This window comes from Pongo pygmaeus, chromosome 23 (genome assembly GCF_028885625.2).
Source record: "Pongo pygmaeus isolate AG05252 chromosome 23, NHGRI_mPonPyg2-v2.0_pri, whole genome shotgun sequence".
NCBI classification, from domain to species: domain Eukaryota; kingdom Metazoa; phylum Chordata; class Mammalia; order Primates; family Hominidae; genus Pongo; species Pongo pygmaeus.
The window spans coordinates 40986808-41009629 of NC_085931.1; the positions used below are offsets into that span (position 1 = coordinate 40986808).

The 22822-nt window shown below is 40.4% G+C and overlaps 1 protein-coding gene and 1 long non-coding RNA gene across 7 annotated transcripts in view; one reads left to right on the forward strand and one right to left on the reverse strand.

Moving 5' to 3' along the window:
• LOC129023504 (uncharacterized) overlaps nt 1-6289 on the reverse strand; it is a 66296-nt gene extending 60007 nt beyond the window's left edge. Inside the window, exon 1 of the long non-coding RNA XR_008496821.2 lies at nt 6124-6289. This is a non-coding gene — a long non-coding RNA (uncharacterized LOC129023504). The remainder of the gene's footprint in view (nt 1-6123) is intronic.
• Nucleotides 6290-6437: 148 nt separating this feature from the next.
• The window catches only part of HORMAD2 (HORMA domain containing 2), a 95582-nt gene continuing 79197 nt past the window's right edge, over nt 6438-22822 (forward strand). Inside the window, exons 1-3 of one of the 6 annotated variants that reach the window (XM_054470288.2) lie at nt 6459-6486; nt 7212-7256; nt 19449-19536. In XM_054470288.2, coding sequence (XP_054326263.1) covers nt 19486-19536 — 51 coding nt within the window. In that variant the 5' untranslated portion in view covers nt 6459-6486; nt 7212-7256; nt 19449-19485. Of the gene's footprint in view, nt 7257-19448; nt 19537-22822 lie in introns of all 6 variants that reach the window. The other 5 variants (XM_054470284.2, XM_054470287.2, XM_054470285.2 and 2 more) reach the window with 5 other exon arrangements.

Consider the following 22822-nt stretch of genomic DNA (forward strand, 5'->3'; position numbering starts at 1 on the left):
ATAAAAAATACTTTTTTTTTCTTTTAAAGAGACAAGGTTTTGCTCTGTTGCCCAGACTGGAGTGCAGTGGCACGATCACAGCTCACTGCAGCCTCAACCTCCTGGGCTCAATCAATCCTTTTGCCTCAGCCTTCTGAGTAGCTGGGACTACAGGTGCATGCCATGATGCCCAGCTAATTTTTGTATTTTTTATAGAGATGGGGTTTCACCATGTTTCCCAGGCTGGTCTCAAACTCCTGGGCTCAAGCAATCCTCCCTCCACACCCTCCCAAAGTACTGGGATTACAGGCATGAGCCACTGCACCCAGCCCCCAATGCCTCTTAAAACGGTAAATCTTTCTGTGCTGTGCATTAATGTGACTGAGGTTAACATTGCCCCTGGCACGTTTAAGAACATGGTTTCCACAGAAATCTGGCTTTTTGGGAGGAAGACAATTTCCTTAGATGTAAGTTCCAGCAAACCTGTAAAGGAGGACTTCTTCCAAGTCTCTTTCTCCCTTCCATTTTTAAAGGTAGGTAGGTAATTTTCCTGTGATGTCTTACACTTTCCAGCTTTTAACCTTTCTTTTGGCAGGAAGAAACTGGCCTTTGTTTGTTAGTTTAATGAGAAGAGGTGTAAGAAAAGTCTGCCTCAGATTTCTTGTGTTATTGTGTTCAGTTTATGCAAAGATCATAAGTATTCTGATCTTAAATTTGGGACCTTCGCAATCAGAGATCATCAGTATTTACAAATTTAACTTATCACGAAGTTATATCAACTAAGGGAAGAAAAACAAACCCCTCATGGGGCTGAGCCTTCAATATGGTTGTATAGGAATTCTAAACCATTTTTTAGGTAACCGTCATTTTCCAAGCAACAAAAAGTGTAGAAAATAAAGGGCCTCAAATTATAGGCTGTCAATAGTGTGGAGCATTTTGTACATCACCTCATCTAGATCTCTGTGCAGATGTACCAAGTAGTAATCACGGAAAACTAGTTTAAAGTCGATTTCATTTGAAACTTCTATTAAGTGATAATCATTACGGGAAATAACATCATTTTACACATCAACAAAACTTCACATTCAGAAGACAGAACCAAGTAGCTAAATAGAACATTTCCATAATGCCTGAGAATTCAATATCTTTCTTGACATCATTTCTTAGTCTAGGCACCCAAGCAGGCAGCAGCTTGTCACTTACAGCCCCTGTCATTTCCTGTTCTAGTTCATTAAACCCTAGGCTTTCCCCAGAAACTCACAACCCTCATGGAGATCCTTCTGCCAGTCAGAACAGATTCATTTGAAGGAGGCAGAAATTGATATGCAGCTCTGAGTGAGGATGAAGGCCATAATAAATTGCCACCTACACATGGAATTATATTTTGTAGGATGACAGTATGTGGGCAGAAGCAGCAGGAATTATGTTTAGGCCTTATAGTTGGGGACTTATTTCATATTGACTGCTTTCTCCTTCGCTGCCAAAGGATGGATAAAGTTCAGAAGCTACAGCTAGGTTGGCAACTCTTTACCTTTGCCTTTCTTTCTACAAAATACCCCAAATAAGCTAGCAATATAGCCAGTTCACATGCAAAGGCTTGAATCAAAACTACAGTTCTCTAAATCATTTTGCTTCTCTTTTCTCGGTGATGCTTAAAATTCTAGGATTTCAGAGTCACGTTCATAAATACATTTATAAGCACCACCGACCATTCCCTGCAATCAGATGGCTACTGCGTGCTCCAATGGAAACCAGAATAAAAAGACATCCCGACATAGAAATGAGCACTTAAAATAAGGCAGCTGAAAAAAAAAAGCCACATTTAACTTAACCTTACTGAGGAAGGGGACAAAGATGAGGGAGGACTCTCTCTACTCAGCTTTTCTCTTAATCGTAAGTGAGACACTTGGAATTGCAAAAGCAACATCTAGCTTTCAGAAGCATGTTGCTGCCAGGAGTGGAAAGAAAGGATCTTACACCTCCTTTTCTCTCTTCGTTCTAAAGTGGTGGGCAAAATGTCTCCTTTTATTGGTTTGTGGTATTCTAACCATTGCCAAAGAACAAGTAAAGAAAATGATATACACATGCTCTCCTCCTAAAAATGTCACCTCCTTTGTAAAGCTGTCTTGATTCCCAATTCAGAATCTATAGCTTCCTTCTCTACATTCTATCATATACTTTATACCTCCATTAGTATTACAGATCTCCCTCTCTCACTAAACTGTAGAATTCCATAGTTCGGGGACCAAGTTATTACCTCTGTGATCCCTGCAGTGCAAAGCAGAGTACTTTATTAATGGTAGGTACAAAATAAATGCTTGATGAATGAATGTGGTGGTGTCAACTTCATAACTGGACATTATGCTTTTCAGAGTTCCAATAAATGTTGAAAACAAAGAAACTACCCTTCCTACTTAGCTGCTCCCTCCGTCCCAATCTCTTTTTCTCTATATTTGGTATCACGATTGTGTACATTGAAGAGGGAGACACATCTAATGGGAAATATCCGCCTGGGAAGATATTTTATATTCAATATTTCTATTTTGATAACCCTCCAATGAACCATTTTTTTGGGGAGGATTTCCAAGGTTAAACTGAACTTGATGAGCAGAGTTCTGATCATTTTAGGTAGGCAAAAGATAGCTCTGCTGGCCAGGCGCAGTGGCTCACGCCTGTAAACCCAGCACTTTGCGAGGCCGAGGTGGGCAGATCACTTGAGGTCAGGAGTTTGAGATCAGCCTGGACAACATGGTGAAACCCCGTCTCTACTAAAAATACAAAAATTAGCTGGATGTGGCGGCGCATGCCTGTAATCCCAGCTACTCAGAAGGCTAAAGCAGGAGAATAGCTTGAATCCGGGAGGCGGAGGGTTGCAGTGAGCCAGGATCGCGCCACTGCACTCCAGCCTGGGCGAGAGAGTGACACTCCATCTCAAAAAAAAAAAAAGATAGCTCTGCTTCCTGTGACACAGTGCACTGTCAGATGCCTCGGAATAAACTATAAAGGTCTAAAAACTGAAAGCATGACACCAAGACTCCCCTAAGCAGGTGCTGCCTATATGAAATGATCAAGAAGAACAAAAAAGAAACCCTGAATTCTTTTTAACTAACAAGGAAAAATGGTCCTTAGCCCTCAAAAAACAAGGCTCAAACTAGAGACTGATTGGTGACTGACAACTCTTTCAGGTACAGAGTCAGGTGACGTAAATGTGTCTAAAGAGAGAAAGGTCAAATTTAGCCAATGAAAGTCATCTCAAATAAGATTCACTCCTCTATTTTCACCTGTGTCATGTGTTATTTTACTACTGGGATTTGGCAAAACTTCAGCTGGAGACTTTTGACCTTTGTCAAAATTCTGTTTATTTGGAAATTTCTAAACAATGATCAAGTTCTGCCACAATGCACATTTTCTCCTTGCAAAACAAACAAAATGCTTTGACAGGGACAATTCCCAGTCTCTTATCACTGAAAGGTACAAAGGAAGCTGGGAAGTTATTTGAATATCATATAGCACTTTTGAGTTCATTAGGCCATTATCCCCAGGGCTGGATCTAATCAAGATGAAAAAGCACAGGCTCAAAGCCTTTTTAGTTGACAAGAAGCGAGTATTTGGCTTGGGACTTCTGTGTCTGAGTTGTAAGTCAGGTTCACAGAAAAGTAATCAGAAACTAGCCTGACTGGAGACAAGAAAGAGTCTCAAAATAAGAGGTATGAGACCATGGGTTGTATGTGTGACCTGGCCTCTTAAGAAGCTTAGGGACCTTGAGCAAATTACTTATATTCTCATCTGTAAAGTAAAGGACTAGACTTGGAGTATTTCTAAAGCCCCCTGTAACACTATCAATGTTTAATTATCTAATGTTGTTCCTTAAGTAACCGATTCGTTCATTCAACTATTTGAATACCTTCAATGTTCACTGAGGAACAGTTAATTCAGGTATCTATTTGAATACCTTCAATGAACATAATAAAAGAAGTAAAAATAACAGCTCTTGACCTCAAGGAGTTAAGCCAGCGGTAAAGATGAAGGCTTTACCCAACAGCTCCTAGCACAGGGGCCAGGCACAGGGGCTTATTAATCCATTCCTTTGGTCACAAGGAGCCTGCCAAATGATGAGGAAGGAAAGGAGTAAGAGAAACTGCACAGATGCTCTTAGGAGGAAGACAGGGTAATTTATAATTTCAGTCCACCAATGTCTATTGAGTGCCTACTGTGTGGGCCAGCACTGGGCATCCTGGGGCGACTCAGCCAGATCAGGCCTCTGATGACACTTACTTACTTATTCCAGGTGGTAGAGAGAAAAACACAAAACAGGTTATCAAAGAAATGAAATCCAGGGCCGGGCTTGAGGGCTCAAGCCTGTAATCCTAGCACTTTGGGAGGCTGAGGTGGGTGGATTGCTTGAGGTCAGGAGTTCAAGACCAGCCTGGTCAACATGGTGAAACCCCATCTCTACTAAAAATACAAAAATCAGCTGGGCATGGTGACGCACGCCTGTAACCCCAGCTACTTAGGTGGCTGAGGCAGGAGAATCACTTGAGCCTGGGAGATGGAGGTGGCAGCGAGCCAATATCGCACCACTGCACTCCAGCCTGGGTGACAGAGCAAGACTCTGTCTCACCAAAAAAAAAAAAAAAAAAAAAAAAAAAAATTAGATTGAGAGAAATTCTATGAAAGAAACAGAATAACGAATAACTGTGTTTGCTGGTGGGGTGGACTGCCAATAGTACAGGGCAGAGAGGGGTAAGTCTTTGGATATGATAGTAGTTGACTGAGCTCAGATCTGAAGGCAGAAGAAAATTAGAACAGCCAGCACAGAGGGCCTAGTGATCCAGCCAGAGAGGCTGGTAAATGCGGAGGCTGAGAAGTGCTGGTGCAGACAAACCATCTGTGTGGTTGGAGATTAAAAAGCAGTTACTTCCGGAAAGTATAGGGTGAACGCAGTAGTTCTCAACAGAGGGCAATTTTGCACACCCCATGGGACATTTGGCAAAGTCTAGAGAAATTTTTGGTTGTTATGATGGTGGGGGTGGGGGGAAGGTTGAGAAAACTTGCACTAAAGGAATATTTCAGCCCAAATTTCAGTTTTAGTCATTATGTTCTAAACTCATGTTCTCGCCAGCTTGAATAGTTTTTTTTTTCTTTCCTGCAGAAACAAAATAAGAACAGGTTTCAAGTGGCTCACTCTTTCATCTACTCTCTTGGGAAATCCCCTTGGGTAGGTTCATGGGACTCCAGGAGCCTTTGGAAAGCTCCACAGGATATGAAATATCTACCTAAACAGGTGGGAAACGATCCAAGGAGCCACACCCTCAACTGCTCCCACAGTTACCAGGGCAGAAAAAACTGAGATTAGGGGTAGGGCGCAAAGGAGAATATATTTATGTTTTATTTGCATAATTACAAATTAATGTTAGAAAGAATACAAAGTCAGGTCCAGGGTAGGGATGAAGAGGTCGCAGATGCCCTCAAGTATTGGAAAGCTCTGGCCTTCTGGCCTTATGGCCTTATGTCTTTTTTCTTTCTTTTTTTTTATTTTTGAGACAGGGTCTGCCTCTGTCGCCCAGGCTGGAGTGCAATGGTACGATCTTGGCTCACTGCAACCTCAAACTCCCCCGCTCAATCGATCCTCCTACCTCAGCCTCCCGAGCAGCTGGGACTACAGGCGCACGTCAGGTGGCCCAGCTAATTTTAGTACTTTTAAAAATTTTTTTGAGACGTTGTCTCGCTTTGTCGCCGAGGCTGGAGTGCAATGGCGGAATCTCGGCTCACTGCAACCTCAGCCTTCTGGGCTCAAGCGATTCTCGTGCCTCAGCCTCCCAAGTAGCTGGGACTACAGGCGCGCGCCACCACGCCCAGCTAATTTTTGTATTTTTTGTAGAGACGAGTTTTCAACATGTTGGCCAGGCTGGTCTCGAATTCCTGACCTCAAGTGACACGCCCGCCTCAGCCTCCCAGAGTGCTGGGATCCCAGGTGGAGCCACCGCGTCGCACCCCTCGGGCCTTCTTCTAACTCGGGTCCCTGGGCCCCCCAGGCTCTCGCTTCCCTCTCCTACGCCGCCCCGCGCCCGCCTCAGGCCTCTCTGGGACCCGCCGGCCTGGCGTCCTGGCCCGCCCGAGCCCCAGGGTCCCTCGGGTCCTAACCTCGGCGGGCAGGCACCTCCTCAGGAAGCCCCGGAGCAGGCTGTCGTTGTACAGGTGGCCCAGGCTGGCGGCCCCCGAGAGAAGGTCGCGTCGGGTCAGTGTGCAGCCAGTGGCTGAGAGGCGGCTGCTGAGGGGCCGGGCGGGCTAGGGGCCGGCTAGCCGCCGCTCGCCCCTGCTTTGCATATTCATGAAGTCTAGCGAGGCCGGTCGCCCCGGCCAGCCGTGAACGGGTCATGAATTATTCATGAGGAAACCTCTGGTCCCGCCCAGAAAGGCCTCGTTGACTATTCACGAGCTGAGGAGCGGGTTTGGGCCGGAAAAGGCAGTTGACCCCAGGTGGGAGGGAAGCGTCGACGAGCTGAGGTGAGGGCTGTTGAGACGCGAGGTCTCGGCCCAGAGAGGGCACTCGGGAGTTGTTAGTTCTCTTTCTGTCAAAAAACATTTTTTTTTTCTTTTCTTATTACTTAAGGCTTTAAGTTGGATTTGAACGTATCATATTTCGTGAGGGCCTAAAGTACTGTGAAGAGAATCGGGAGGGCAGGGGGCAGAGGAGGAAGGCAAAAGGGAGGCGATTTCCCCCAGAACTGGACAGAGAGCACCCAGGTAGTTTTGAAATTCAGATTTTTCTGGACATGAAATCAAACTTGCTGAGCAAGCAGCAGCCATAATGAGCCGTGATGAGGCTGGCAGGGCAGACGACATCTGTGCCCGACATTGGAGGGGGCCGTGTGTGGTGGAGCTTTGCGGAAGTTTATCTTACCTGGGTCAGATTCTCCCCAGCCATTGAGGTTTTCTGCCAGGATCGATGCCTGGTACAGGCCAAGAGGTGAGAGAGGTGGGGACGAGCCACCCCGCCCCCCTTGACCTCAGCTCCCCTTTCACTTTAGTGAGGATTTGCCAATTAATCCCTATGGACTTTAGTTCCCTAAACAGTTCAGAGAGAGAGAGTCTTGAACCTCAGGATTAGCCAATCGCCAAAATGTGTCCGAGTACGCAGAGCACTGGACAGGCTGTGCAGTACATCGTGTACTCAGCTGGTAGAAATGAGGGGTGGTTCTGGCCCCTAAAGGGGTTTTTAATCTCAGCAGGATCATAATCTAATTTCTCCTCCATTGGACCATCAATCTGTTGAGGTAGGAACAGTATTTTACATCTTGTAATCCTGCACGTTGCCTGGCACACTGTAGTTGCCTCATAGATGTTGAATGAATGAATAATTGAAATAGCATGAAAAAGATATTAAAAAGTCAAAAGAGCATGAACAAATACTCGATTAATATAGTGGAAACCATTTACTCTGAATGAGCACAGGTAGGGGAATTACCAGGGCCAAATGGAATTTGTTAAAATGGTGAATAATTTATTGAAGCAAGCTCTGTTGGAAGGTCTAAGTAATTGGGAGAACTTTGGCAAACCAAGTTCCCTTGCTTAGCCTCACTTTCCTTTTCTTTTTTCTTTTTTTTTGTGAGACGGAGTCAAGCTCTGTGCCAGGCTGGAGTGCAGTGACGCGATCTCAGCTCACTGCAACCTCCACCTCCCAGGTTCAAGCGATTCCTCTGCCTCAGCCTCCCGTGTAGCTGGGACTACAGGTGTGCACCACCACGCCAAGCTAATTTTTTTTTTTTTGTATTTTTAGTAGAGACAGGGTTTCACCATGTTGGCCAGGATCGTCTCGATCTCTTGACCTCGTGATTCTCCCACCTCGGCCTCCCAAAGTGCTGGGATTACAGGTGTGAGCCACTGCACCTGGCCCCTTTTCTTTATAGTTTTATGTTTAGGTTTAAATCCATGATCCATTTTGCATTAATATTTGTATACAGTGTGAGATTTAGGTTAAGGTTCTTTTCATTCTCTCTTCTTCCACCCACCCCCCGGATGTCCTTTTGTTTCAGCACCATTTGCTGAAAAAAAGATTCTTCCTCCACAGAATTGGATCTTCTTTAAATCAAAGGGGTTGGAAGATGTCTGTGCTCCCTTCCAGCTTTAGGAATTTATTGAACCCATTTATGTTAACGTACACTTCTTTTGAGTAAAGCCATTCTTAACCACATGCATGTGTAAGGAAGGTAATACAGTTGCATTTCAGAATCCAGCTATTGGATAGTGTTCACCTGATAGAAAAGGGATTTTCTTGTAAAAAATGGTTTTCAAAGATTGAGAAAGATGGGTAGAGAGCCTTCATAAATCAACTATGATTATATTTGGGAAAATGTAATAAAACTTTGGCTTTTGCTTCACTTGGAATGGTTAAAAAAGTGGTTTAGGCCTTAGTAAACTAAACAGCAGCTGGCTAATCTTTATGTGAATCTTGGACGCACACATAGTAGGGGTAAAATAGGAAGTAATTGTGCCACCATATAAAATAGGGCAATTAAAGGTGTGGTGTGGTATCTCACATGTGTAATCCCAAAACTTTGAGAGGCCAAGAGTTTGAGGCCAGTCTGGGCAACATAGTGAGACCCCCCAACCCCGCCCTCCCAACTCTACAAAAATAAAAAATTTTAAAAAATTAGCAGGGCATGGTGGTACATGCATATAGTCTCAGCTACTTGGAAGGCTGAGATAGGAGGATCACTTGAGCCCAGAAGTTTGAGGTTGCAATGAGCTGTGATTATGCCACTGTACTCCAGCCTAGGTGACAGATCATGCCACTGTACTTTACTCTGTCTCAAAAAAAAAAAAAGAAAAGAAAAGAAAATGAGTACACAACAACAACAAAAAAGGGTAATTGAGATATAGGTCCAGAGGTAAGCCTAGAGTGAATCTTTACCAGAAAGAGCACAGAAATATTGACTCTTTCTCAAGAAGATCATAATCCTTGTCACAAAGTAGACGTATCAAATATAAGAGTGAGGGTCAGTTGTAGTGGCTCACACTTATAATCCCAGCACTTTGGGAGGCTAAGGAAGGAGTATTACTTGAGCCCAGAAGTTCAAAACCAGCCTGGGCAACATAGTGAGACCTCATCTCTACCAAAAATAAAATTTACTGAGTGTGGTGGCACATTGCCTCTAGTACCAGCTACTTAGGAGGCTGAGGTGGGAGGATCGCTTGAGCCCAGGAGGTCGAGGTTGCAGTGAGCCAAGATTGCGCCACTGCATTCCTGCCTGGGTAAACAGAGTAAGACCTTGTCTCAAAAACAGAAGAGGGAATGGTATTGATGCACTGTGAAGTTTCAAATATGTGTGGATCTAATTTGCAAACAAATACATAAGAGAATGACATTTCAAAGTTAGCTTTCAGTTCTTAAAATCCATAGTTATGAAATCTCTTCTAGGTTTTTAGATAATGAGCCTGAACAAAGGGATAACACATACAAAAAATCAGACCTATTCTCTGAGAATGCATGCTCTCTAGAGTCAAACCTTCTGTCAACTTGTGAGCTTTCAAAATTAAGCAGGGTTTGTACTTAAATAGAAGACCTCCACAAACCACCTGCTCAAAGGGAAAACAGTAGCAACAGAATAATTAGAGGCTGAAAGGAGTCTGGCTTTTTTTTTTTTTTTTTTTTTTTTTATGAGGTGGAGTTTCACTCTTGTTGCCCAGGCTGGAGTGCAATGGTGCAATCTCGGCTCACTGCAACCTCCACCTCCCGGGTTCAAGTGATTCTCCTGCCTCAGCCTCCCAAGTAGCTGGGATTACAGGCACCCACCACCATGCCCAGTTTTAGTAGAGACAAAGTTTCACCATGTGTTTTGAAAAAATAATTTAGATCTTTTTGCCTTCCTGAGGCAAGCTCATGCTAGAACACTAGAAAGAGACCCTCCTATGTTTAGAAATAAGCAGGCAAGCCAAAGAACTAGGGAGGCCCTGGTAGTGCATCATATTAGATAGAATGAAAGCAAAGGAGAATTTCATTTTGGAGAGTCAGTCTGGAAAAACTTTTAAATTGTGAGCCAGACTTGTTGAGTTTTAGTCTCAGTTCTGTTACTGTCTGACTGACCCTGGGTAAGTCTAGATTTTGAATTCCCTGTCTACAAAATTAGATATTTGGACTAAATGACTGTCTTAGTCCAGTTTATACTGCTGTAACAATACCTGAGACTGGGTAATGTAAAAAGAGCAGACATGTATTGCCTTATGATTCTGGAGGCTGAGAAGTCCAAGAACAAGGATATGCATCTTGTAAGGACCTTCTTGCTGTGTCATAACATGGAGGAAGGCATCACCTGGTAAGATAGAGAGCAAGGAGAGAGAGAGTGAGTGTGCCAAACTTGCTTTTATAACAAATCCACTTTCTTGATAATGAACCTGCTCCTGGGGTAACAATATTAATCCATTCATGAAGGCACCTAATCACCTCTTAAAGGCCCCAACTCTCAACACTTGCATTGAGGATTAAGCTTCCAAAATATGAACTTTGGGATACACATTCAAACCATAGCAATGATATTTAAAGTTTCTTCTACCTTTAAAATTTTGTGGTATTTTTCTAGACTCTTAAATTATTCCTTGTTCCTATAGTTCTTCTCTGTTGACTTAGCAAATATTTAGTTAGTTAAGTTAGGTTTTTAATTTTTTTAATTTTTACTTATTTTATTTATTTATTTTTTAAGTAGAGACGGGGCTTCACCATGTTGGCCAGGCTGGTCTTGAACTCCTGACCTCAAGTGATCCACCCCACCGTGACCTCCCAAAATACTGAGATTACAGGTGTGAGCCACCATGCTCAGCCTCAGCAAATATTTATTGAGTACCTATTTAATTCCAGTACTGTGATGATGCTGAGAGTTCAAGAATGAGCTAAACGGCCGGGCGCGGTGGCTCACGCCTGTAATCCCAGCACTTCGGGAGGCCGAGGCGGGTGGATCACAAGGTCAGGAGATCGAGACCATCCTCACTAACATGGTGAAACCCCGTCTCTACTAAAAATAAAAAAATTAGCCGAGCATGGTGGCGGGTGCCTGTAGTCCCAGCTACTCGGGAGGCTGAGGCAGGAGGATGGCATGAACCCAGGAGGCAGAGCTTGCAGTGAGCCAAGATTGTGCCACTGCACTCCAGCCTGGGCAACAGAGCCAGACTCCATCTCAAAAAAAGAAAAAATGAGCTAAACAAGACACAAAAGATCACATATTGTATGGTTTCATTTATATGTAATGTTCAGAATAGGCAATTTCATAAAGATGAAAGGTAGGTTAGTGGTTTTCAGCGGCTGGGGAAAGGAGAGAATAGGAGTGACTGCTAATGGGCATGGGATTTCTTTTAGGGGTGATGAAAATGTTCTGGAATTAGACAGTGTTTGCATTATTTTGTGAATACACTAAATTGATGGTTTATACTATATTAAACAGATGGTTGCAGAATTTTGTGAATATACTAAAACCCACTGAATTATACCTATTAAAAAAACTCTAAAGGCTGGGTGCAGTGGCTCATGCCTGTAATCCCAGCACTTTGGGAGGCCAAGGTGGGCAGATCACTTGAGGTCAGGAGTTCTAGACCAGCCCGGCCAACATGGCTAAACCCCATCTCTACTAAAAATACAAAAATTAGCTGGATGTGGTGGCACACACCTGTAATCCCAGCTACTCAGGATGCTGAGGCAGGAGAATGGCTTGAACTCTGGAAACAGAGGTTGCAGTGAGCTGAGATTATACCACTGTACTTCACCTGGGTGATACGTGAGAGTCCTTTTCAATAAATAAATAAATAAATAAAACTTTAAAATATAAAGAATCAGCTAGACTGACACAATAGCTAGACACAATTTTGCTCTCATGTTAGCTCACAGTAGGTCAGGGGATACTTAAAGACAACTATGATACAGTATATATTGCAAAGGGCACATAACCCAGACTTCATAATAGTGGTAGTGGGAATTAGAAAGTCATTCCTTAAGGAAATTTTACTAAGCCATATGATATGGTTTGGATTTGTGTCTCCACCCAAATCTCATGTCAAATTGTAATCCCCAGTGTTGGAGGAGGGCCCTGGTGGGAGTTGACTGGATCATGGGGGCAGATTTCCCACTTGCTGTTCTCATAATCATGAGTTCTCATGAGATCTGGTTGTTTAAAAGTGTGTAGCACCTCCCCTTTCCCCTCTCTTCCTCCTTCTCTGGCTGTGTAAAACGTGCCTCCTTCCCCTTCTCCTTCTGCCATGGTTGTAAGTTTCCTGAGGTCTCCCCAGCTCTGCCTCCTGTATAGCCTAAATAACTGTAAGTCAATTAAACACCTTTCTTTATAAATTACCCAGTCTTAGGTAGTTCTTTATAGCAATGCAAGAATGGACTAATACATCATATCTAGGAGATGAGTAGGAATTGGGAATGGAGGAGGATGTTTCAGGCAGAAGGAATATTGCAAAATCCTGAGAGCTAGAAGGAATATAGTCCTTTGGGGTAAAGAAGGTAAGAATGGCTGGTAAATAAAAGTATAAGGGAAAACACAGCTGAGGCTAGGGAGGCATGAGTCAAATCTTGAAGCCATGGTAAGAGTTTTAGATTTTATCCTGAGAGTAGTGGGGAGCCATTGAAGTATTTCAATCTGGGAAAATGCATAGTCGAGTTTGTAATTTAAAAACTCTGGCTGCAATATACAGAACAGACTGGAGAAGGAGAATACCAGTGACAGGAAATTGGTGGTTGCAGCAGTACAGGCAAAAGATGAGACTGGTTGATCTAAAGTAGAGATGACAGCAACATGGCTAAAGTAAGGCATTGGACACACACACACACACACACACATATATATATATATAGGCAGGGTGACAGGGTTTCACTCTTGTTGCCCAGGCTGGAGTGCAATGGCGTGATCTTGGCTTGCTGCAACCTCCACCTACTGGGTTCAAGCGATTCTCCAGTCTCGGCCTCCCAAGTAGCTGAGATTACAGGCATGTGCCACTACGCCCAGCTAATTTTATATTTTTAGTAAAGATGGGGTTTCTCCATGTTGGTCAGGCATGTGCCACCACACCCAGCTAATTTTGTATTTTTAGTAGAGATGGGGTTTCTCCATGTTGGTCAGGCTGGTCTTGAACTCCTGACCTCAGGTGATCCACCCACCTCAGCCTCCCAAAGTCCTGGGATTACAGGCGGGAGCCATTGCGCCTGGCCTACATTTGAGAAATATTAAGGTGATGGAACATGGGAACGAGGAAGGGATTAAGGTTGAGTCACAGATTTTGTGCTTGAGCAACTAGGTATGTGATGATGTCATTCACTGAGTGAGGGAACAGAAGTAAGTTTTTGGGGAAAATAATTCACATTCGAATGTGTTGAGAACATCAAGGTGGAACAGTCTTATGATCAGTTAGAGGAACAAGTCAGCAACTTCTGAGAGAGACCTGGGCTGGGGATACACACATAAGAATCAATAGGATAGAAATTATACTTGAAACAATGGGAGTGTATTTGTTTATCCAGGGAGTGTGTGGTAGAAGTAAAAAAGAAGAGCTCTGTTTTAGTCCATTGTTGCATTGCTATAAAGAAATTCCTGAGACTGGGTAATTTATAAAGAAAAGAGGTTTAATTGGCTCACAGTTCCACAGGCTGTACAGAAAGCATGGTAGCATCTGCCTGACTTTTGAGGAGGCCTCAGGAAACTTAAAATTATGGCAGAAGACAAAGGAGAAGCAGGCACATCTTACATGGCCAAAGCAGGAGAGAGAGAGAGAGAGAGAGAGAGAAAAGGTTCTACACACCTTTAAATAACCAGATCTTGCAATAACTCACTCACTTACTATTGCAAGAACTGCACTGAGGGTATAGTGCTAAACCATTCATGAGAAACTGCCCAGATGATCCAGCCATCTCCTACTGTGCCTGGCCATGCCAGCTGCTAGGTAGCTGAGTCAGAATTTGAACTTAGGTTCCTTAACTCTAAAGGCTCTTTCTACTAGATGATACTGCTAGTTATTTCTCCCTCTCTCTCTCTCTCTCTCTCTCTCTCTATATATATATATATGTATGTATAAAATTTAATTTTACTTTTATAAATGTTAATTCCTAAGGAATTTACCAAATGCTAATATTAACTAGCTTGAATCCTTTCTCAAAAGCAAGTGTCCTGAATGCCTCAGAGTTTTCAATGGTAATATTAATTTAATCTAGGCCATCCATACAATGCAAAAATATGTGTAGTAATGCATTGTGTTCTAATTGGCTGATGCTATTTTCAGAGCTTGATTCCCTAGAAATGACATCAGAATGTCTATGATCATAGAGAAATTTAAAAAACCCCGCTAATATAGAAAACTATTTAAAAATCATGATTTCTCTTATTTATTGTGTCTAAGGCTAATAACTACCCCAGTAGTGGGTAGTGTATTATGGTTTAATCGGCTGGTACTAGATCTTAAACTCGTAGAGCTACTTTGTTTCCCATTTTATTTTTTGAAATTTAAGGGGGACAACTGATGTGTTGAGTTAGATATGAAGGTTATACTCTGAAATCAAGTAAAGATAGCTTGGAATCTTTAAGGGTTAAAGAACTATTAGGTGGTTTTCAGTCTCATATATAAAATATTGTAAAAGAGTGTCCCCTAGTGCTCCTCTGAAGAAGTAATTTGAAAGAAATTAAATATTACCACCTGTTTATAATCTCTATTACCACCTTGTGGCAGTGTTCGCAAATAATTCTGCCTTCTTGGGAACATCTTCAAGAATCTTGCATTAATGGATACACAAAAACCGGTCACAGGCTATCCTTGGTAATCCAGAATGGAATATCTTTAAAGAAGTTATTTTACAAGTATTTTGGACAGAACTTCATAAAACCTTGAAAAGAAGCCCCAGTTGAAATTAAATTAAGACTTTGTAAAGAAAAGGGAAAATTTGCTGCTGCTGCTTCTTTTTTTTTTGAGATGGTCTGGCTCTGTCGGCCAGGCTGGAGTGCAGTGGCGCAATCTTGGCTCACTGCAAGCTCCATCTCCCAGGTTCATGCCGTTCTCCTGCCTCAGCCTCCTGAGTAGCTGGGACTATAGGCGCCTGCCACCACACCTGTCTAATTTTTGTGCTTTTAGTAGAGACAGGATTTCCCCATGTTGGCCAGGATGGTCTTGATCTCCTGACTTCGTGATCCACTCACCTTGGCCTCCCAAAGTCCTGGGATTACAGGCATGAGCCACCATGCCCAGCTGCTTCTTTTTTATATTAACAAAACAATAAGGGTGAAAACTAGATGTATTTTAAATATTAACTTTTTTATTGTGGTAAACTGTAATATGAAACTCAACACCTCACCTTTTCTAAGTGTACAACTCAGTGACACTAAGCACATTTGCAATGTTGTGCAACCATTATCACTATCCGTTTCTAAAATCTTTTCATCATCCTGAACAGAAACTCTATATCTATTAAACTCCTTATTCCTTCTACCCCACCAGCACCTGGTAACCTCTAGTCTACTTTCTGTCTCTATGAATTTGCCTACTCTAGGTACCTCATATAAGTGGGATCATATAATATTTGTCCTTTTATGTCTGGCTTTTCACTTAGCATAATGTTTTCAAGATTTATTCACATTGTTGCATGTATCAGAACTTCATTCCTTTTTAAGATTGAATAGGGGTCGGGTGTGGTGGCTCATGCCTGTAATCCCAGCACACTGGGAGGATGAGGCGGGTGGATTGCCTGAACCTAGGAATTCAAGACCAGCCTGGGAAACATGACAAAACCCCATCTCTACATAAAATACAAAAATTAGCCAGGTGTGGTGGCAAGTGCTTGTAGTCCCAGCTACTCGAGAGGCTGAGGTGGGAGAATCACTTGAGCCTGGGAGCCGGAGTTTGCAGTGAGCTGAGATCACGCCATTGCACTCTACCCTGGGTGACAGAAGGAGACCCCATCTCAAAAACAAAACAAAACAAAACAAACAAAACAATTAAGTAATATTCCATTGTAAATACCACATTTTGTTTATCCATTCATCTTTTAATAGACATTCAAATTGTTTCCATCTTTTGGCTAATGTGAATTATGTGGCTATGAGCATTGGTGTTCAAGTATCTGTTTGAGTCCCTGGTTTCAATTCTTTTGAATATATACCTAGAGATGGAAATGCTGGATAGTATGGTAATTCTGTTTAACTTCTTGAGGAATGCCATTGCTATTTTCCACAATGGCTGCACCATTTTCATTCCCACCAGCAATGCATAAGGGTTTTAATTTCTCCACATCCTTACCAACTTACTATTTTCCATTTTTGAATAATCATTTATAAAATTTTTAATTGGCACACAGTAATTGTACATATTTATGGGGTACAGAATGATATTTTGTTACATGTATACAATATGTAATGGTCAAGTCAAAGCATATCCATCAGTTCAAACATTTATCATTCTTTGTGTTGAATTATTTTAAAATATACAATAAATTATTGTTAACTGTGGTCACTCAACAGTGCTATAGAACAATATAATTTATTCTCCTATCTAGCTGTAATTTTATATCCATTAACTAACTTCTCCCTATCCAACCTCCTCCCTGCTGCCCTTCCTAGCTTCTAATAACTACTTCTGAGAGCTCATCTGTTTTAGCTCCCAGGTGAGTGAGAACACATGGTATTTATCTTTCTGTACCTGACTTATTTCACTTAAAATTATGTCATCTAGGTTAATCTCTGTTGCTGTGAATGACAGATTTTCATGCTTTTTTAAATGGCTGAATAATATTCCATTGTGTATATATACACTTTACTTCCTTTCTTTCTCTCTTTCTCTCTCTCTTTCTTTCTTTCTTTTTTTTTTTTTTTTTGGACAGAGTCTTGCTCTGTTGCCCAGGCTGGAGTACAGTGGTGCAGTCATGGCTCACTGCAGCCTTGAACTCCTGGGCTCAAGTAGTCCACCTTAGCTTCCCAAGTAGCTGGGACTATAGGTGTGTGCCACCACACCTAGCTAATTTTTGTATTTTTTGTACAGACAGGGTTTCACCATGTTGCCTAGGCTGGTCTTGAACTCCTGGGCTCAAACAACCTGCCAGCCTCAACCTCCCAAAGTGCTGGGATTACAGACATGAGCTGCCACCCCAGCCTATATTTTATTCATGCATTCATCTGTTGATGGACACTTAGGTTGATTCCATATCTTGGCTATTGTGAATAGTGCTGCAATGAACATGGAGGTATAGATATCTCTTCCATACACTGATTTCTTTCCTTTGGATAAATACCCAATAGTAGGATTGCTGGATTATATGGTATTTCTATTTTAAGATTTTTGAGGACCTTCCATACTGTTTTCCATAATGCTTGTACTAATTTACATTCCTACCAACAGTGTATAAGAATTTTCTTTTCTCTGCATCATTGCCAGCGTTCGTTATTTTTTGTTATTTTATTTTATTTTATTTCATTTCATTTTTTGAGATGGAGTCTTGCTCTGTTGCCCAGGCTGGAGTGCAGTGACAAGATCTTGGCTAACTGCAACCTCCACCTCCCGGGTTCAAGTGATTCTCCTGCCTCAGCCTCTCAAGAAGCTGGGACTACAGGTGCATGCCACCACACCTGGCTAATTTTTTTTTTTTTTTTTTTTTTTTAAGTAAAGACAGGATTTCACCAGACTGGTCTCAAACTCTTGACCTCAGGTGATCTACCCGCCTCGGCCTCCCAAAGTGCTCGGATTACAGGTGTGAGCCACCTCACCTGGCCATTTTTTGTCCTTTTAATAATAGCCATTCTAACTGTGGGGAGGTGATAACTCATTGTGGTTTCAATTTGTATTTCCCTGATGATTAATCATGTTGAGCATTTTTTCATATACTTATTAGCCATTTGTATGCCTTATTTTGAGAAATGTCTATTCAGATCCTTTGCTTTTTTTTTTTTTTTTTTTGGCTTTTGAGTTGCTTGCACTTCTTGTATATTCTGGATATTAATTCTTTCTTGGATGAATAGTTTGCAAATGTTTTCTCCCATTCTACAGACTGTCTCTTCACTCTGTTGGTTATTTACTTTGCTGTGTAGAAACTTTTTAGTTTGATATAATCTCATTTGTGTATTTTTGGTTTTGTTACCTGTGCATTTGAAGTCTTACCCCTAAAATCTTTACCCAGACCAATGTCCTGAAGCATTTTTCCTGTGTTCTATAATTTTGAGTCTTACATTTAAGTGTTTAACATATTTTGAGTTTATTTTTGTATATGGTGAGAGACAGGGGTCTCTCATTCTTCTGCTGTGGATATCCAGTTTCTCCAGAACCATTTTTTGACAAGTGTATCTTTTCCCCAATGTATGTTCTTGGTGTCTTTTTCAAAAATCAGCTGGTTGTAAATAGGCAGATTTATTTCTGGGTTCTCTATTCTGTTCCATTGGTCTATGTATCTCTTTTTATACCAGTGCCATGCTGTTTTGGTTACTATAGCTTTGTAGTATATTTTAAAGCCAGGTAATGTGATGCCTCCAACTTTGTTCTTTTTGCTCAGAATTACTTTAGCTGTTCAGAGTCTTTTGTGGTTCCATAGGAATTTTAGGATTTTTTTTCCATTTCTATGAAGAGTGTAATTGGTATTTTGACAGGGATTGCATTTGAATCTGTAGATTGTTTTGGGTAATTAATATGATCATTTTAGCAATATTAATTCTTCTAATCAATGAATATGGGATGCCTTTCCATCTTTTTGTGTTCTGTTCAATTTCTTTCATCAGTGTTTTGTAGTTTCACTGTAGCAACCTTTCACTTTCTTAAATTTATTGCTAGCTAATTTTTTTGGTAGGTATTGTAAATGAGATTTATCTCTTGATTTCTTTTTCAACTAGTTGGATGAATAACTATTTTAATGGGTATGAACTATAAACATTAACTTTTGAGTTGAATTTGCAAATATGTTACAACTGAAGTTAATTCAAGAAATGTTTTTGAGCCTTTGCTATATTGTTACACTCTGAGGGAATAACAAGGATTAATAATATATATTGAGTCTCTAGGTGATTTACAATGTATTTTCTCCTCCAAATATATTTGTGAACAAGTAAATAATCTTATAATTTTCATTGAGTGGGTGGAAAAATTCGTCCAGAGACCTTATGCCAAAATTATAGATAAAAATGTTTATTAAACTTATTTCCCAATGAATATGTTCAAATTTTAATTATATGGTTCTCCTTTGGAAAATTAACAATAGATACTTTTTTCAACTCAAATTCATTTCATCGTTTAGATAGGGCCTGATAGAATTATCTTAGCATTCATTCTTCCTTTGCTCTTCAAAATGTAGCTTGGTAAATTTCTCTCTGAACTGAACAATCTGGAAAACAGTTTATACTTAACAGTCTTTGATTTTAATTTTTTGTTTGCTTTTAGACTTTTTCAGTTTCATTTTTGGGCAGAGTAAGACAGGAAGCATTATATTTGGCAAGGTCTCTAATTATTTAATTATTTTTTAATAGGTTGGACTTGTTGAAATAATCCTGATACATTCCTACAATGGCCACTGCTCAACTTTCTCACTGCATCACAATACACAAGGCATCTAAGGTATTTGTTAAGAATTAAAAGAAAATCAATGACCATTTAGTGAGTTAGTTCAGAATTATGATTTTAATCTTTTGTGTGTGTGTTTTTAAGCAGCAGTTTTATCAGTTAATTGGCACATAATATTCTGGGAGAGTATGTGTTCATTTTAACTGCCTAATAGACCAAGGACCAGAAAATTAAAATAAATTTCTACAAAGTTACTTACTGGGTGCTTGTTTCATGTTTATACAATATGTTTAGATCTTCTAGAGTAAAAGAAATCAGAAACAAAAAGATGTTTAAAGAGAATGGTTCTTGGTTAGACATTCACTTCCTAAAGTGTTAGGAAACTTGTGTTGCACACCATGGTGTAATTATAAGAACAGAGGGGGAGAGCACTGAGAGAAACTTGGATGCTAGGAGGTCTAGGGGAGCATCCCAGGGCCAGGCATATAGTTTAGTTTGTCCCATGACATTCATTAATGCACCATTTGTTTATTCATTGAGACTCAATATTATGTAATATAATATTCATTATACTGTGTAATTCGCTGATAAAATACAAAAATATGATCTTCATCTTCCAAAAGTTTATAATCTGGTTAGGAGTTAAGTCAATATACAAACCGATATATGATTTATATATATGTGAAAAAGAGTAAGACAATGCAAATTATAGGAATTTATTTAGAGATTTCATGTGGACTGGAATGGTTTGTATATTCCTCATGAAAGAGGTAAGACTGAGGGTGGACAGACCTTGAATGATGAAGATAATTTGCATAGAGGGGAGAGAATTCCTTGAGGAAAACCTAGCATATGCCTTGGCTCAGAATAAGAAATAAGATGGGCTGATTACAAAATTAGCTGACTGGCTTTGGGCTGCCTTGCAGTAAAATGCATGGTAAAAGCATTGCACTGTCTTTTCCTATACCATCTCTCTCTTTTTCTGGGGATCCAGGATCAAGTATAAAAATGAGACCCTTAATTTTGGGGATCTGTTTATACATTCCAGCTGTGCCTGTTTATTAGGCCCTAGAAACTACATGCTTTCCTGGGCCTGTTCTTCCAAGGGCTCCACCCTGAAGCCAGTAATCCAATTAAGAAACTTAAAAACTGGCAGACGAAAAATCTTACAACTACTGGATCTTCTTCTGTCTGTGTATTTATATGTGTTGCATGTATGGTGTTTACATAAAAGAGTGTTAATTAATTGGCTTAAAGAAAAATAAGCACTTAAATCAAATATTTTGTCAGAAAAATTAAAACTTTAGTGCCTTTTAGTTTACATGACTTTAATAATCTTTGGAAAATAAAGATTATTGGTAAAATAAAAATATCTTCAAAATTTAGACACTTGATCTAGGTCAGATATTAGGTTTGCTAAAGGCTTTAATGTCATAAACTGCTTCTTTGACTTTTAAAAATTGTTCAGCTTACCTGCTTTGGAGCCATTAGAGTCTAGGTAAAGCCTAGGGACATGTGGATTTAGCCATGTCCCCTGGCTATGCTGGGAAAAGTCAGACTTTATCTGCACTCTGCCTTCAAAGATTATATTAACTGGTAATAGGTATTATCCTTGTAGTATGAATGAAGAGTGATACAGAATGTAAGCCACACGAGGGAGAAGATTTTTATATGTTTTGCTCACTACTATGTCTCAGAACCTAAAACAGTACCTAGAATGAAATAAGATTAAATACATATTTGGATTAAGATTTTAATACTTTGGAAATGGGAAAAAGAGCATGCCTGGCTGAAAGAACTGCATAAGACAACACTTTCCAAACTTATTTGACCAGCAAACACTTAACATTTTTACTGAGAGTATATATTCTTATAATGCATAGGTGTACAACTAAATGAATTTTTACAAACTTAACACATTGTTATAAGCCAGAAGCCAGATCAGAAACCAGAACACTACCAGCACTCCCTCTCATGCTGTCTTCTAGTTATTATTACCTCTCCCCACCAAGAGAAACCACCATCCTGACATCTAACAGCATAGATTAGTTTCACCTGCTATTGTACTTTATATAAATGAAATCATACACGAATACTCATTTGTATTCTGGTTTCTTTTGCTCAGCATTGTGTATGAGAGTCATCTATATTACTCAGTATAGTTATAGATCATTCATTCTCATTGCTATATAGTATTCCATTGGGGGCGTATACCACAGTTTTATTTATTCTACTGTTGATGAGCATTTGGGTGGTTTCCAGCATAGGTCTATTACAAATAATGCTTTTCTGAATACTCTAATACATGTCCTATAGTGAACATATAAGCATATGTGTTGGATGTATACCTATGAGTAAAATATGGGTCATAGAATATGTGTATATTTAGCTTTATTATATACTGCCAAGCATTTTTCCAAAGAGGTTGTACCCATTTACACTCCCACAAGCAGTGTTTAGGAGTTTTTATTATTCTACATCCTTTTTAAAACTTTTAGCCATTTTGGTGGGTGTGTAGTATTCTCTCATTGTGATTTTTTTTTTTTTTGACAATCTCACTCTGTCACCCAGGCTGGAGTGGTGCAACCTTGGCTCACTGTGATCTCTGCCTCCCGGGTTCAAGTGTTTCTCCTGCCTCAACCTCCCAAGTAGCTGGGATTACAGGCGCCTTTTACCACACCTGGCTAATTTTTGTATTTTTAGTAGAGACGGGGGTTTCACCAAGTTGGCCAGGCTGGTCTTGAACTCCTGACCTCAAGTGATCCGCCCACCCCAGCCTCCCAAAGTGCTGGGATTGCAGGTGTGAGCCACCACCCCTGGCCTCCTTGTGATTTTAATGCTCACTTCCCTGATAAAGTTTAAACACTTTTTCATTTGTTTATTGGTCATTTGGATATGCTCTTTTATAGTCTATTTTCACACAATTAGACACTTTTCTATTTGATTGTCTTTCTTAAAGAATTTTAGGAGTTCTTTATACATTCTGGATATGAGTCCTTTGTAAGACCTATGCTCTTAATAGTATATTAATGAATGAAGTTCTAAAGTTTAATATAGTCTGATTTTTAATGTTTAGAAAATACTTTAAAATTATAATGTATTGACACAACACCAGCTGGAATTCATGAGACATATTTTGTGCTTGGCTTAAAGAAAACAGCAAAAAGCAGCCTCACAGAATAATTATGACAAACAGATCAAATTTTTGTTTTTATGTTAATACATAAACACAGTAAACATTGTGTATACAATAAACATAGTATGTCAAACATACATTGAAATGATAATTTGAGATACTGGCACAACCTATCCATCAGCAAATATTCTATATGCAAGATGA